Below are 16,669 nucleotides of genomic sequence, written 5' to 3'. Positions count from 1 at the left end.
GCTTTGAAAACGGTTGGGTGGGCAGGAAAATTAGACTCATTGTTTGGGATTTCCCCAGCTGGGATTTCCCCCAACATCCTGTGCGTTTTCTGCCTGTTGAAGAAAAAAAAAAAAAAAGCCACAGAATCATACGATTTCCCTCGCAGCAGTGCTGCTGACTGGATGTCATTCCTCCGGGCTTCAAGCTCCTGCTGTTACTGGACCCAGCAGCCACCACTTAGGCTGAACGTTGCCTTTTTCGAACAGGAGATACCCAGACAAGATGCCTGTTCTGACACAGGAGCTGGTGAGGTCGAACCTCTGAATCCTTCCAAGTCTGTTCCAGGGGCTCTGGAGCTGCCCATCACTTCCTGAGCTCGCACAGTGCAGATGAGACGTGGGCATGGAGTGGTGGAGGCTTAAAACAACAGAGTCAGCACAGAGGCTGATGTCACGCACTACTCATTTTACTAAACGCTGCCGTACCAGCGTCAGGCTAAGTGAGCTGCAGCTACCGAAATGAAATGCTAGTTCCTATAATTCAATTTATACTGCCTTCACCTCCTCTTGGCTATTTATTTTAACTTCTCTTCACAGAGAATCTGAAAAAACAGTGAAAATACAGAGAAAGGAGGACCATGTTTTGGGGCTGTATCAAGATCAAGTTGTTTGTACCTCAGATAATTCAGATGGGCTGCAAGTGTTCCAGCAAAAGACACATTGAAGAAAGGCCCTTTAATGACACCTAGCCTTTTATCTCATTTCAACATCACCTTCCCTCAGCTCCCGGTTTCCTCTTTAATCATCAACGTGGGAGTGAACGCAAGGGAAACAAACGGTAACTCCACCAACAAAAAGAAAAAATAATTAATGACTTTATTTTGTTTTTTTTAGTTCAGTTGGCCATCTGAGGTGCTAAAATCTCAACACCAACGAAGCAAGTGTGCATAAAAACAAACAATAAAACACAACCAAACAGAAGAAAACAGAGTTGTTTTTTTTTTACAGGTAGGGTATACGCTTTTCTGTTAACACTCCATAGATGCCAACCGTAAAAGCCTTGAACAATCTGAATATCAGAGTTCACTTTCATACAAAAGGGAAGATGCCAAAGCAGATCCCTTCACCTGGATTAGACTTCACACACACACACGCATGCACGCACAGATACAGAGTATTTAAATTACCGCAATGCCATCACAACATGGCATCCTCCCCTTCCCATCTGCATTCAGTGACATCCTCCTCTGCCCGGCTACCCTGCCTATAGCAGTACTCTGAGCAATCCAAAAGCAGCAACTTTTGGAAAGTTTCTAATCTCTGTTATTTTGCAATGGTCAAGAGCCAGTGATCTCTTTCTCCGTGAACTATATACAGGCTGGTTTTTAGAACGCTTTAAGAATTCTCTTTATTGCAGACAGTGACAACTGAAATTCCCATAAAGCCATGTTGCGGCTTTTCAGTTTGTACACGGGAGATTTTGTAATGCAACACCTTTCTCATCCACTGGTGTCTGGTGTAAACACTTAATTGAAAACTCATTCTAAAAGAATGTTAACCAAACAAGGTGTAGCTGTGAACATTTTAGGAACAGCTGCTAAGAAAACGGAACTGCCGGCTGCTCTAGATCATGCAGTCTAGACCACTTATAATACTTCATAATGTTCAGGATTAGGATGTATAAAAATATTAAAAACCACCAGAGTGCACACAAACGTGGTGACTAGCTCTACGCAAGCACCGTGTTTCTAAGAGAGGCCTAAGCATTGCACAAAACTCAGATTCTTGACCGTGGGGGTAACCCAAGGATCCACTGGTGTCTTTACATACAAACAAATATTTACATAAAATGCAGAGACGGAGAGAGAGAAGGACAGACTTTTAGAAACTTGCGGTTTGCTCTAAAATATGTTCAGCAACGCAGTTTGTAACATGCCCTAGCGAGACCATGGGGTATTGGTTAACTGAAAGAAGGAATATGTCTGGAACTTGGAGCTGAAACATCTTGTCACCTCCCCACGCACAGTTCTCTGAAGCTCAGGATTTTACAGCCATTTGTGAGTTTTAAGGAAAACATGGTTAAAAGGAACAGAACAGTTAAAAAAAAAATAAAATTGTACTGTGAAAACAGCAGATTGGTTGTTTTGGCAGTCCTCGCTCCCCCATCCCCGTCTGCCTCCCGGCTGTTTCCAGGAGGTGGTATCCCCCCTCCCTTCCCCGTAGGGGACTGAAGTGCTCACCCCATCCTCAGCGTGTCCATTTCAACGGGAACACAGGTTAGGTTCCAAGCTCGTCTCTCCTCCTGCCTACTGCAGGGAGGAAGTGGCCACCCCTGGGTACGGACCGTGTGACATGGGGATGGATGATGCCCTTGCGTGCTCATTTCTCGGAGGTTTGAGGGCCTTTTCGGTCCCCTCGTACGCAAAATGGACACACGTCATTGAATGCACATGGCTGAGTCATGTGCTGCTGCCACCCACCTGGGCAGCACAAAGAGCTAGAACATCCTACTTGGATTCTGATACAAATAAGGGATCTTGTGGTCACAAGAGCCTTCTTCAGTTTTAAAAATATAAAATTTGAATTAAAAATATTCAGATAGTAAAAAAACCCAGTATCTGATATGCAAGTCATATTCTTAAAGTGCAACTGAACAGCAAATATAAGTTGTGCCTTTTTCAACCATTTTGATATACAAAGGCCTTTTAACATTCCCTTTTGTGTATTTTTAATTAATTTGTGTGTGCGATGTTAGCTCTTCATTTTCATTCTCACTGCTGGAGGACTTCAGCATAACCTAGAGAGGTCACTTCTAGAATATCAGAATATGTGGTTTTCCCCTGCAGTACGGCATTACCCCCCTCAAGTGATATCACTCTTCGGCATTGCAAAGATCTGGCCAGAGTCCCCCAGCATGAAAGGGAAAAGTAGTAAACTGGTATTTCTTCAGGATTTCTTTCTGTTCTACAGCTCACATTCAACGATCTTTTGTTAAAAGGTTAGATGTGGTCCATATACCTACTGCTCCACAAAATGGACTGAGGCCAATTCTCTGCGCAAGACAGTTTACAACAAACGATGTATCTAGCTTCCCTCTTTCTTCCCTCCTCCTCTCCAGCTTCCACTGGCCCCTCACATGCAGGCTATGTAAACTATTGTTGCCAATTTGACCTGGCAAATGCGGGGGAATTCTGTTTGTTGGACATCCTGTTGGTAAGCCAACACTCTGTGATGCTGATATAGCCGGTACCACTTGCTACCGTGCAGTTACCAGTTACTAAGTACCACTGGAGCTGCCTGTCTGCTTGGTTTCATGAGCATCTGGATTTAATTTGTAATGCCTTGGCAAAAAACACGAGAGGGGATGAAGGGGGAACACTTGAGGTGGAAAAAACATGTTTCCGCAGTTAACAAGCACCGCTCAGAGTCTCTGGGGACAGCCCTACTTATTCTTCCCCAGCCTGAGGTATGCTCCTGAGTCAGAGGTGAACTCAAATCGTAGGCCCTGGCTTACAGAAGACCTCTTTCAAGGAGGTAGAGAGCCAACAGCAAGAAACCATGCTAACTTCTGTCTGGGACAAAAGATTTAAGGATGTTCAGCCCTGCTTGGGTACCTTGCACCAACGGCATGAGCTCAAGCTGAAAGAGTCAGTACGCTGTAGGAATGTGCTTGGGAATGGGACACTTCCTCAAGGACATCAGGGAGCAGGCTTAGTACTTCTTTAACAAGAAAAGAACGTGGCATTCCAAGGGTGGGGGGGACCCTCTTTAGCACATCACATTAAGGATGGGACACATACCCAACGCACAGCACTATTTCAGCTCTGCGGGACAAGGTAAGGATGCAGTGTGTGCTCAGGGAATCTGTCAAACAGTGAATGGTGCTGAATTGCTCAGTGCATGTCCTGCTTGTTGATTAACGGATGATTACGACGAGTACCCTCCTGGCTGAAAAGCAGCAGCTTCACTAGCTGAGCCAAAAGGAGCTTCTTCCAACAGATGCAGCAGGAAATGTGCTATTTTTATTTTCATGGAAGTCCCTCTAGCTGTATCTCAGGAGTGTGAGGGTCCCCTCTTTCAGTGAGAGACAGACATATGGGATATTTCTACCTCACAGTTTTGGCTCTCCTGTCATAAAAATGTAAAATTTAAATAAATTATAGGTTTATTAGTCCATCAGAGGAAATCTGGGATCCAGAAGAAAAGTATGCTAGGAACACGAATAGATTCTTACAACTCCACGAGTGTGCGGGATTTTGTCATAAAGGAAAACTTCCAGGGCACGATGCATCCATGGGTCCATAAAGGCTGCCCTTGCTGTGAAGCAGGGACCAATCCGCAGTAGTGTCTTTCTCTAAAAGAGTTAAAACACTCCCTCCGCAATCAAATACGTGTAACAATCAAATTATTAATAAGAACACTAATAAATAGCCACAGGTAACAACGTCCAGTAATTTAGAAGTGGAAGTTGTAGGATGCAGCAGGCACACACACCCATCACTCATCCATTTTTTTCCTAAAAGATAAAAAAATGAATCTTCTTTCAAGTATTAAAAAAATAAGTTAATTGACATAAAAGGGTCAAAGTGACTGAGGGCCCAGGCAGGTCTTAAGCTTCGTTTCCAATGTGCAAAAACAAAATACAGAGGAAAAAAAAAAAAAAAAAACCAAAACACTGCAAGGTCTTAATGGTGGTTCGGTCACTTATGGGCTTCTCCCTTTTAGGGGCCTAACAGCCAGGGAATGCCGCCTGGTAAGACCCCTGTCCCAGCACACACTTACCACTGTCCCACAGTCAGTATTTTCCAGTGTCAAAACTGTCACAACAAAAACAGAACAAAGAAGCCCACCAGCCTGTGAGCTGTGGCCATGAAGACTAAGGCCAGCAGTAGCTGTCTCTCCAGTGTGTAGCAAAGCAGAAGGGCATCTTCCCTCTCTTCTTCTCCCCTTTTTTCCCCACAAGAAGATTTAGGAGGCTATGATAGGGAGAGAGTCCTCTGATGCCCACATCTGTCTAAAAACCAGGACGCAGAGAGTTCCATCATGCATACTAGTAGTATCTTCTCTGTCTCATATTTCTTCATATCCATGTATAATGATCAACTGCAGGTTTCTTTGGTGGGGAGGAAGACTAAAGCAAAGAAGGTGTTGCCCTGGGCTTCTGGAGCTCTCTCGGACAGCTGACTCCACCAAATAAGCTGCTACAGGCTGCTGTGGTTTTCCAGAGAGGGTTGTCACTGCCCTCCCTTTTATTAGAACCGGTGTAGTAAAAATGGGAAAGGAATGGACTGACAGGAATCCAGTTTAGTTAGGGATACTTCTTCCCTTAACTTCCTTCCCCACACATGGATTATTCCTCTCCCTCCTACCACACACACAAAAATACGGTCCATTGCATAGGACCTCAAGGAGACTCCACAGTCTCAATTCACTATCTTCAACTTGGCTTGCAGACATGTAAAACTTAAGCTTCTGGAACCAACACACTTATCAAAAGGCTTCCGAGTGCTTCAAACCAAATCCCTGCATGCTGTTGGACCCTTCAGAGGTTTCCCCTTCAACATCTTCCTATCCATGTAATTCTGGCGAACTCAGGGTAGGCCAACTGGACAACACAGACCAGCAGAGGTAAATGTGTTAAGCTCAGGACCAGTTCAAGCTAAAACCTTTGGAAAGCATGACTGCCTCCAGGTCCTTGTCTTCTTCTTTTTCTCGAAGCCGTTGCTCCTCAAGGAGAGCCACGAGAGAATCTCTCTGCTCCACTACTTCTAGCATCTCATTCAGGATCCTCTTCTCCTCTGAGAGTTCCTCATCTGTCTTCAGATGATCTACAGAGATATCAAAAACTATCAGCATACACAAGGCTAAATACACACATACAATTGATGGAATATTCCCTGTTGCTCTCACCTTCTACTGCCATCCTCTCCCGGAGTTCCTGCTGTAATCGACTCTGCCTGTCTTCCAGTTCTAGCTCCCGAGCGCTGAAAGGGAAACATCAGGAATCCAAGTTCAGGGTATGTTATAATACTCCATACATTGCTGCCTATCCATTCTCAATTTCTGCTCCACCTCTAGATATCTGCTATGCATTTTACCAATCTGTTTTGGAACAACTCTTAAAACACCTAAGATATGTAACTATATTTTTAAAAGATTTAAATGTACTTTCAGCATCTCAGGTTCTTTTTACCTTCAGCTAGAAAGTGCGATACAGAAAATTGAGCAGATTATGGGTGGGATTAAGTCTAAAACGGTGTGAAGGAACAACCAAACCTGCAATCACTGCAAGATTGTACTTTACCTTTATGTATCTCCTGCCACTTCCCGCTGTAAAGGCAAAGTCACTTATCAACTAAGGACATGTCAGGCCACTGCCTTTTCAGATTCCAATGCAGACAACACCTCGGGGCTTTTCTGACACAGGCACTAAGATGATCAGCTTCCACGCTGCCTGGGTCAGCTGACATACTCAGAAATGAATTTCAGTGAATTTGCAGCATAGGGACTGAGAAAGCTCCCAGTTTCATTAACAGCATAAAAGGCTTATCATCCGAGCACAAACGAGAGGCACTTGGGTCCCACTACAGGCAGAGGGCCACATGGTAAAAGTGACTGAATTAGAAGTGGACTCTGCCAAAACCAGGAGTCGTCACACATTATTTCTACATAGCTCGAAAACGCTTGTGTGAACAAGACATGTTTTATCCAAGAACAGCTTGGGACAGGCTCAGAGCTCTAAACATTCATCCATACTTCTGCATGTACACAAACAGATGAAATTTTCGTTCCTTATTGCTATCGTTCCTTCTTCTACCACTCTTATGAAATGTACTTGGATTCATATCTCAGCCAAGAATCAGCCTAAGAGACTGCTGACCTCCTGGCATTATAGGGAAGACAGTACTGACAGATCTTCCAATGCCATTTGTAACATAATCTCTCTTTTGAAGCTTTGCATTTTCACTCACAATATCATCAGTTCGGACTCGTAGCGAACCAAGGCATTCTTCTCCTGCACCAGCTTGAACCACTCCTGCATCAGCTTGGGATCATCCTTCTTACCCATGCCTGCCAAAAAAGAAACCTGATAAATTTTCAGGTAACGCCCTGCAATCCTTACAAGCCCAAACTGCAAAAACAACAATGGGGCAAAATGTGCAAAGAAAGCCGAGCAAGATGCTGCCAGAGCACTCCCAAGCCGGGTCCATTCACTTTGCCTAGAGTACACAGAAGAGTGGAAGTCACCTCCAAAAGGATTCTCTTCTCTCTGGAGTCTGAATATTTTATTTTTTTTCTTTTCTGATTTTCTTGTGATTGCTTGTTTCTTCCTCACTTTTAATGCAGAAAGCCCAGATTTCTGTATTTCACTTTTCCTTTCATTAGAAGAGCTTTATAGATCCTCAATGCCAGCTAATTAAATGTGTATTTGTCAGAAACTGACTCAATTGCCGCTCCATGTGTTTTACCTTGATTTTCTTCAACTGCATGTCCTCAATCTTTTCTTTTACTGGCCAAAAGTAACATCTAGTTTTTTCTTTTTACAATAGCTAAGTAAATCTTTTCTGGCTACTCTCCTAGTCAGGTATATCTACCCATTTTGAAGATCCCCTCTGCACAGTGAACACAGAAACTACTTCTACTGTATTGCTCAACAGCGCTGTAAAGAAAAAGAATCCCCAGATACATTTTCTAATATCACAGCAGACTAAAAATACACTGGGCCTTGGCCACCTCAGACGGAACTCTTAGCTGGTGTTTCATCTATTTTAAAACCAAATCCTAAACTTATTTAGTACTCCATTGATGCATCTCGTATCTGCCAGGAGTTGTGTGGAATAAATTGCAGAATGGTGTTCCCAAAGCCTTCTGTTGATTTTTATCAAATGCAAGAGGTTACCAGGGAAGCGCCTCCTAGCAATCTCCTGGTCTGCGCCACTGATTCCACACTAAACCACCCGCAGATGAATGCTGTGACTTCTTTCAGACACCATCAAGGACACGAGGAATGCGCCTGCCTGCATGGAACTGGAGGCAGGAGCAAGGCCTCAAATCAAGCTCAACGGTATTTTCGGGTTGATGCATCTTATCAGCTTGCACTGCACGTAAGCTAGGCATCCTAAATAACTAACATCCCTGTCTGTGTTTGTTATTATGGATACATACTATCTACATCAAGAGCAAAAACTCTCAAATAGTCATTTTGATGCTAAAAATGATCAAGCAGTAAGCTTACTATTCAAACTCTGGGAAACACTTCACAAATATCACATTAATGGCTAGTTAATTCAGACCTGTGCCCTGCTTCCATCCTTAGGATCTCAACGAAGTGCTGCACTGGAGCTACGCAAAGGAGAGCCTACAACTCCTATCAAACTGCAGCTTCGGCTGAGAATACCTGCCTTTGAAAAAATCGTTAATAGCAAGACCCTTGGGGAATACCTGACCCGATTGTACCACCCTAAGAGCCTCTGGCTCTGTAGACTTTATACAAGTGTGTTGCTCAGTTCCAAGCATTCCTTTCTGAGCATCTCTGCACAATATGCCCATGTGGCGACAGGAGAGGGAGACTGTACATGCAGATGTCCAGTGCTGTGGCGCCATGAAAGCACTGGGAAGTCTCCCCATCCTTTCCGATGCCAGGATGTATAGAAAACAAATGCCTAAGAAAAAGCCAAAAACACAAGGCTACTGACCTATGAAATACATAAGTATTTTTAAACAGCCAATGAGCAGAGGAATAATGGGAGGGTTGGAGAGGGAGCACTGACAACTGATGTGAGGGAGCACCATGGAAAGCAGAGTAAGTGGTTAGCGAAATTACACCATGAACACACATAAACAATCCCTTCCCCCATGCCTTGGCAATGGAAACTCTACGGCAAACTCCATTTGGGACAGTTAAAGACTGCACTCAGCAAGACAAATAAGGGAAAACCGGTCTAGCTTAAGGTTTGTTGGTTTTTAAAGTTCAAGGATGTTTTTGCAGACCAGTCCTTACAAAGACACAGTATTCCTTTAATCCATATATTCTAATTAAAAGGCTATTTAAGGAAGGAGATTTTCTTCCCTTACCCCACCTTCTAAACATTTTTCAGGAGGAATAGAAAAATTGAAGCCACCAAATGAAAACAGAAACTTTTGAGTGTGGCGTTACTGCTCCCACCGTTGCTGCCCAACGTCCCTCCCAGTTGCTACACCTTCTCTAGCACAGCTGGGACTAGCTAGGGAAAGGGATACTGTACCTTTCGTAACTTGCCACAGGCTCAGAGAAGCTGGTTACCAGGTTGCTACTGAGAAGGTTGGTTTGGGGACACAGCAAAAAAACGGGCTGGGGATGGGGGCCTTGTGTTCACCAATTGACTAGTGCTGCTATGACAACCCAGCTGTGGTCAAGGAGAACAGGGAACGTGTGAGGTTACGTTACCTTCATGGGCACAGCAAGGGCAGAAGGAGAGAGGTCTACGACGTGGTGTCCCGGCATTGGGCTCAACTTCAATAGGACCAAACGAGGAAGAGGAAGAGGCAGGAGAGGAAGAGGAAGTTGGAAGTGGAACGGAAGAGGAGGAAAGGGGTGAAATAAAAGACAAGCAAAGGACAAAAAGCATAAGAGTGAGAAAGAAAGGAAACACAAGAAGAAAAGAAAAGAAAAAATACAAGAAATGGAGAAGCAGAAACAAGGGATACAGTCTACAGATGAATAATGTCCCTAATAAGCACAGATAACAGGTAAGAGGTAGACTGAGGTACTGGTGAACTATTACTGAGCTGTACAAATACCAGGCAGGAGGTTACTGTTATTGCACTTTTTCCTAACATACATTTTTCAATAGCACGGTCTTTAACCACAAGGTTTGTGAACAAGACGTCAGGATGAGCAGAGATGAATATTTAACTCCTGCTGATAAATGTCAAATTTCAAGGAGGGTTACAAAAAGTCTTGCCTGCATGCATAAGACACCAGCTGTAAGCAGCCGCCCTACCTTAAAGCTTTATCAGGACCATACTCTTATCACCATGGCAGCATCCACTGATGGTAAAAGCGTCCTTTTTAATGGAAAATAATTTCTTCAGACAGGGAACATCACAGGGAGAATCTGATTAACAGGGAACCAGCCTGCCAGGATTTGCCGTGTCAAGTATGGTGAGTACACGTGTACTCAACTGGACTGTTGTGCTTAGAGGGGAAAAGGCTTTTACATGGATAAAAAAAGTGATTCACATCAGGGTCTGTGAGGGCAATGATCAACTGAGGGCTTTGCAGAGTTAAAATGGTAAATTTAAAGCTCTCCTTTGACATTCTCATTTCACAAAGCATTTTAAAGTTTACAAGTCCCCTTAGTATCAGTGACTTACTGAATCTTTTTCATCTTTTCTGTCACCCAGTGAAGGACAAACATTTCTTATCTATAAAATGGTTCAGCTCTTTTAACACTGCGAATTTGCTTTTCAGTTGTACTTAACGTTACGGAGATAAACAGTAGGAAATTACCAACATCACTAATAGTTACAGCAGAACATGTGCACCAGGAAGGTGATGAGCTAGCGGAACGGAACACTCACTGCTCTCAATGCACAACCACATGTATAAAGGCGAAGCATTTCTAAGTTGGGAAAAGGCATAAACTCCACAACAATAACATGGTAAGAATAATGCTTATTTTGGAGAAGTCAGCAGAGCTTGATATACATGGTTCGGAGACAGCGTTAGAGAACTAGACTACCGGCGAACTGGAAAGACTTTAGAAGGGACCATCACAGAACTAGACCAGCACATGGAGGACACACTGGAGCGAGGGGCTTCAAAGCCTGTGACTGAGCAGCGGGGCTTTCTCAGACAGGAAGAAACCTCTGAACTGGGAGCAGGAAGGGGCAACATTAGGAGAGGTGCCACAGTTGGCTATATGATAGTTACAAATAAAGCATCGCACCAACAGTAGTTGACAGTACCAGAACCTTAATTCTAATTGTTCAGAGCTTTCCAACTTCTTAATTTAAAATGAAAAAAAAAATACTAGGGCTTTTTTTCTACAATTGCCATTTCACAGTTTAGGTTACAAAAGCAAAAACAAACAAGAAAACCCCCAAACTGCAAAGGCACTGTGAAGGATATGATTCCACACAAAGCAGAGCATCTAGTGCATGACACCTATTATATTTTTTATTTCACATCCTATCTTATTCAGCATGCATTCTTCTATATATACTTTAATACTCTAACTTGGTCCAGGGGGGATCAGGAGACGGACATTTAACTATATGGAAAAATCCACTTCAATTTTTCAGGGTTTGAGATTTCATTCATAAGTGTGCGTGTGTGTGCGTATGGGGTGTTGGTAATTCAAACGCAGCTGTATTTATACATTTCAAACCATGGACATATAGACTTGGTGAGAAATCTCCAATTTGCCCTATTTGATCTGGTGTGTGAAAATGCCATTCATCTCATTGTGACATCACCACAACCTACTAACTTCTGTCATCGGTGAGCAAATGGTCTGATACTAGGAGAAGATATTATCTTTGGTCTCCAGTAAAAAAGCCACAGGACTTACATATCAGAAGGCTGTAATACAGAACCCACTCCCTGCAATTGTGTTTTCTTCCTTTGCTCTTAGTTGTGGGGGTTTTTTTTAACAAAAGTATTATCCTCCCATTCTTGCCTAAGGAAAACATGTCCTTGAATCAAGTTACCAAGTCCATGGTATCTATAATAGTCCTGCTAGTGGAAATGTTAACATTGCTTTTCAGTACGATAATGAACATAACCTGTACTACTAAGATCCTTTCCTATTACTCCAGATGTAAATTATAGTTGCGTCAGTAAATACAGATAACATGACTGTTACAATTGCTTTGGAAACAACTTCTGCCCAGCCCAGGATAATTAGCAAGGCTTTTAAAACTGTTCCTTGTGTACCGGAGGTCCTAAACAGTGAGGACTGAGTAAAGTGCAACCTGAAAACTTACCTCTTACAGTCTCTAAAGCTGTGAAAACGACACCAATTATTATGCTCTAAAATCAATATCATGCAGTAGAATTTTAGATATATTTTTAAAAACTTCTCTAGTGATAGTCATGAAAACTGCCTCCCCACCCTTGCTAATAAAGAGTATTGATACCTGTGGTACAAATACTATAAGCAAACTAAAATAGGAATTTTCACATTTTAAGAGGAAGACTATTTTATCATATTTCCTGAAACGGAGAAAGATTTTTCTCCGTTTCAGGAAATATAAAATCTCCAATCATTCTTGAAAGAGATGAACTCTTTCAAGAAAAGGCCCCTTAACTGTTTCAGAAACAGAGAACCAGGAAAAAAAATAAAAGATCATTTGATAAATGTAAAAAGGATTCCCTCAGTCATCTGATTAAGTTTAGACAATGTATTATCAGATCATTCATATTCCTGACAAGGTTAATTAGAAAAACAAAACAAAACAAAAACAACTTCACAGCAAGAGCTCTCACTCTGTAACGACAATCCTGGGAAAAGGCTGAACTCATCCAGTACTATTAAAAGGAGAACTATACAATACCCTGGTTCACAATACGGCGTTAAAAACTGTCTCATCTACATTGCCCTTGCCACTTGTCTGATTAGACAATGACAATCCTTACATGTATTCTTATTTCTCTCAAAGCCACCACTAATCCTACAATGTATAGTATTATGATTATTGTATTATTGTTTAGAGAAGAGACATCACCACCTCACAGACTCATTAAATTAAAACCATGATCATCACTGCAGGACAATTTTCCTGGACATGGAGTCAGGGCCAGATGGGAAAAACTCTTTTGATAACAAATTTAAAAAAAAATAAATAATCCCCTTTCTGTTTAAGTCTCCTCCATCACCAAAAAACCCATGTCGGATCTGGCTACACAGGTCCTCACCCACAGCACAGAAAGAGCACTGCTGTCAGCAGCCATACAAGTGATCCGCTCCCCCACTGAAGCAGTTTGTTCAGAGGGAGCTGAAGGATAAGAGAACCACCATTTCAGTGACCATTCACTTCTTAGGTTCCCTCTGCACTGTCAGCAAGAGTTTGAGAGGTGTAACTATAGCTTCTGGACAGAAAATTATCACTTTTTTTTCTCCCCAGAGAGGCAAAACCACCAAGAGACTCTGTTAATCACAAGTTGTTCCTTTTCAATGCCACAAGCCAACTTTTCTGAATGCGTGCAAAGCCTTCAAAGCAGAGGTCAGCAGCCCAAGCTGATGGCAAGCAGAGGCATTCAGAAAGGCACATGGGGTGATCGGTACGGAGCCAGGAGCTGCAGCTCGTGGAGGAAAGGAGGGTGCCCCAGAGCTCCTGAGCACACTGAACATCCTGGAGAGGCAGAAGCTCTGCATTGCAGATTAGCCACATCCCATCAGTAAAGTGACTGGAATGATCTTGCCTCTGTGAAAAGAAGCCTATCCCAGATCCTTCTAGGAAATCTTTCATGCAGCCGTGGCAAGAAAGACCTTGTTTGTTGTAGTACTCTTGAGAGATTGCAGACTTTGCTACAGTGATGGAAACCAAGAGCCAGGCCAAGAATAAACACCATAGCTCCAAAGCCTCTTCAAAACAAGGAACAGAAATTGTATAACCACCATGAAAATATACCTTCCCCTTTGCTGTACATTATTCTTTGTTACACAAGCTACACAGGACTGTTGTCTTCTACTTTTCATTTACCTACTATTTAAACAATACTTCTTCATAATCTGAAGCCCAGTAGTAAAAATGATTGATCAGGATGAAGAAAGCACAGCAGAAAGTTTGGGGTGTCAGACACCATTATACCCAAGCTACAGCTCACGTTGATCCCCTTCACTATTTGCCCATGTCCTGCAGTATGAGGGCTGTGACAACTTCTGCTAAGTGATGAGCCACTACAAATTAAAATGACTTGAACAGATATACCACAGACCAAATAGGATCACATCCTTTGGAAGCTTTGCATCCAAAGACTTTGATTTCCATATTGCTGACTAATCAGGGCGGTTTGGAAATCAGCAACACCAGGCAGGAAAATCCAGCTGTGAGGCTAATCTCAGTGCTCCTGAACCATTATGCTGGCACCTGACCTCACAAGCTAACAGCACAAATCTTGAGAAATTCTTATTGTACTAACAAATTCCACCACTCATTTATCAGGCAGACTAAGAGCTCCAATTTTAACTCAGTGCTTAAAATAAGGCTCAGTCCAAAAGAGGCGAGTAAGACCAACTGAGCACTGATCACAGGAAATATCCTCTTTCCCGCCTCTTAAAAATCAGTTATGGTCAGAAACCCAAGTACTGAAAAATAAAGCATTCCGACTTTACTATTTGGTGAAGTTGTTCAACAGGAGTGTTGTAAACAATACAGTGTGCAACAATACAGAAAGCCACCTCTCTGAGAACAGCATCCACACAACTTCATACATTATATATAAAAGTTGAGGGAAAGGATTCTGACAACTATCCCATAAGCACATCACTCAGCGTGTCTGACTTAACAGTTTACTAAAACTGTGTCAAAACCAGTATCCTCTAAAGTACCATCACTAGAAGAAACCTGGGGAAAACTCACAGACCACTGAAGTGTCATACAAACTGAATCACACCTTTATTTATCCAGCAGAAGAGAGGAAGGGGAAAAAAAAAAAGAAGGCAGTTAAGGGAAAGAAAAGTAGAGAAGGCAATAGTTGGAGCAGAACACACACACAAATGACTGCATAGAAGTCTCCTGTTTCTACTAGACCTCAAGGAACTTCAAAACGCAGTCAGAAGCAGTACAGTCCTGCACTGGCCCTGCCTCCCAAGACTGTTAGTTCCTGTGTGCAATTGTGAGAGGTTTACAGCAAGAAGCAGGTAAATGGTAATTGCTTGCTTCCAGTACCTCAGTAGTACTCTAATTATACTTAACAAGTTCTGCTTATCAAGTACTCTTTCCTGCTCCAAATTTACAGCAAAGAAAACATGTTACCAATTCACTGCAGTGTCAAAAGCAGCTGCAGACTGCAAAAACAATGTTTATCTTACAACTCCACTCCTTTTCCAGGAGAGTGGTGTTTGCCAACGACAAGAAATAGGTCTGTTCCCACTTGAGTATATCAGACTCCAGCCCTGCAGAGTTAGATCTGCAGGACTTTAAAGGGCATACTCAGCTCCAGTATTTTAAATAAGCTACTAAAAAACGAAGTAGTCGTAGAGTATGCTTTAAACAAATAATTAAAAAAGCCAACCATCACACTTTTTCTCCCCTGTTTACCTGATGTTCATAAGGCTCTCGACAAGAAGGGAGAACATATGTCTGAAATCTGCACTATCAAAAATACCAGCTCTCTTCCTTACATCCTTCTTGCCTGTCTCAGCATATTCCAGCCAAGAGCAAGGCAAGACAGGAGTGTGGGGCTGCTTCCTCTCCTCAATGATTCCCTGCTGGGTGCAAGGGAAAGGAAGCTGCTCATTTGAGCACAGAGGGAACAACGGAGGTACTTTCCACAGGCAGACAAGGAGCAAACCAGGACAAGAAACTGGTGGGTACGGAGGAACTGAGGCTTGGACTAATTAAGCAAGGAGAATAAAAATGAAAACTACTGAAGGAGAAGAGACAGAGAGGGGAAAAAGGGTAAGGGGTGAAAGGAGAAGACAGATTTGTGGAGAAGACACGACCTACAATTTTCCAGACAAATAATGCTGGGGAGAAGAGGGAGCAGAGCCCAAAAAATTTTGGGAGAAGGCCAGAGGCAGGGATTGAGACTGTGGAGACTGAGTCAGTGGGAAGACCAGAGCAGGAGTGAATGACTAGGAACAGCTAGTGGGGAGGAACAGGAGGTCTGAAGGGTAGAATACTAGGATGTCTTTGTTAAGAAGGCAGAATTAAAATTAAATGCCTGAGAAGCAGAAACTGGGACTTAGAATGAAAACGGAAGTGGGGTAAGGAGCTTTGGATGGAAAAAGATGGGATTAGGACAATGACTGTCTGGAAAGAGGGAGTAAAAGGGACAAAGAGTGTGTATCCACCAGAGCACTATATTCTTCCAGCGTCTGGCTCAGAATCCCTGTTTTCAAGTCTCACCATTCCACAGCTGCCAGCAAACATCTGTGAAATCCACTGACCATGTCTCACTTCCTCTCCATGAGGATCTACACAGAGGATGGCAACCTAGCACTGCTATCAGTTATTCCATAAGGGCACGAGGCTGAGCTCTCTGCAGTGGATCTAAAGGTTATAAATCTGTTGACATAACATAATACAAAATCTTAATTTCAGTTGGTTTTGCAACCTTTGTAATGTTCTTTTAACATAACTGCATATACGATATACACATAGGAATAATTACTCAGAATTGAAATGTGACCATCTGTAGCGTGAAATGAAACATCTGCTTTACAGCAACGGTACATGACAGGAAGAGAAGATTATGGCATCTGAGCAGAGCAACAAGGGTAGTTAAGATAGCAATCTGTAATCCTGCACACTGGAACTTGACCAAGGATGTCAGAAGTTACCACTCCCTTGCAGCAGTTGTTGCGCAATCTGTAACAACTAAATGAAACGCAACTCTCATTAGTGTAAAGAAAATCCAGAATAAATTAATGCCTTAATCATTCAAAATTTACTACCAATTTACAGATAACTTTTCAAAGTATTTTGCAATTTTGCTTATCATTCTACTGACAGCGTGACTCTAGAGTCATGCTTATGC

At 42.6% G+C, this 16,669-nt stretch overlaps 1 protein-coding gene across 12 annotated transcripts in view; it reads right to left on the bottom strand.

Annotated features, from left to right (window-relative positions):
- Positions 1-836: 836 nt before the first annotated feature.
- Positions 837-16,669, bottom strand: part of MICAL3 (microtubule associated monooxygenase, calponin and LIM domain containing 3) — a 166,621-nt gene continuing 150,788 nt past the window's right edge. For 9 of the 12 annotated variants that reach the window (XM_063359212.1, XM_063359125.1, XM_063359158.1 and 6 more), the window contains 4 exons: positions 9,407-9,472; positions 6,951-7,050; positions 5,890-5,963; positions 837-5,807 (listed from right to left, as the gene is read on the bottom strand). In XM_063359212.1, the coding sequence (XP_063215282.1) occupies positions 5,623-5,807; positions 5,890-5,963; positions 6,951-7,050; positions 9,407-9,472 (425 nt within the window). In that variant the 3' untranslated portion in view covers positions 837-5,622. The remainder of the gene's footprint in view (positions 5,808-5,889; positions 5,964-6,950; positions 7,051-9,406; positions 9,473-16,669) is intronic. The other 3 variants (XM_063359149.1, XM_063359166.1, XM_063359221.1) reach the window with 1 other exon arrangement.

The sequence above is a fragment of the Chroicocephalus ridibundus genome, chromosome 1 (genome assembly GCF_963924245.1).
Source record: "Chroicocephalus ridibundus chromosome 1, bChrRid1.1, whole genome shotgun sequence".
Taxonomy (NCBI): Eukaryota; Metazoa; Chordata; class Aves; order Charadriiformes; family Laridae; genus Chroicocephalus; species Chroicocephalus ridibundus.
This window is presented reverse-complemented; position numbering and strand designations above follow the sequence as displayed.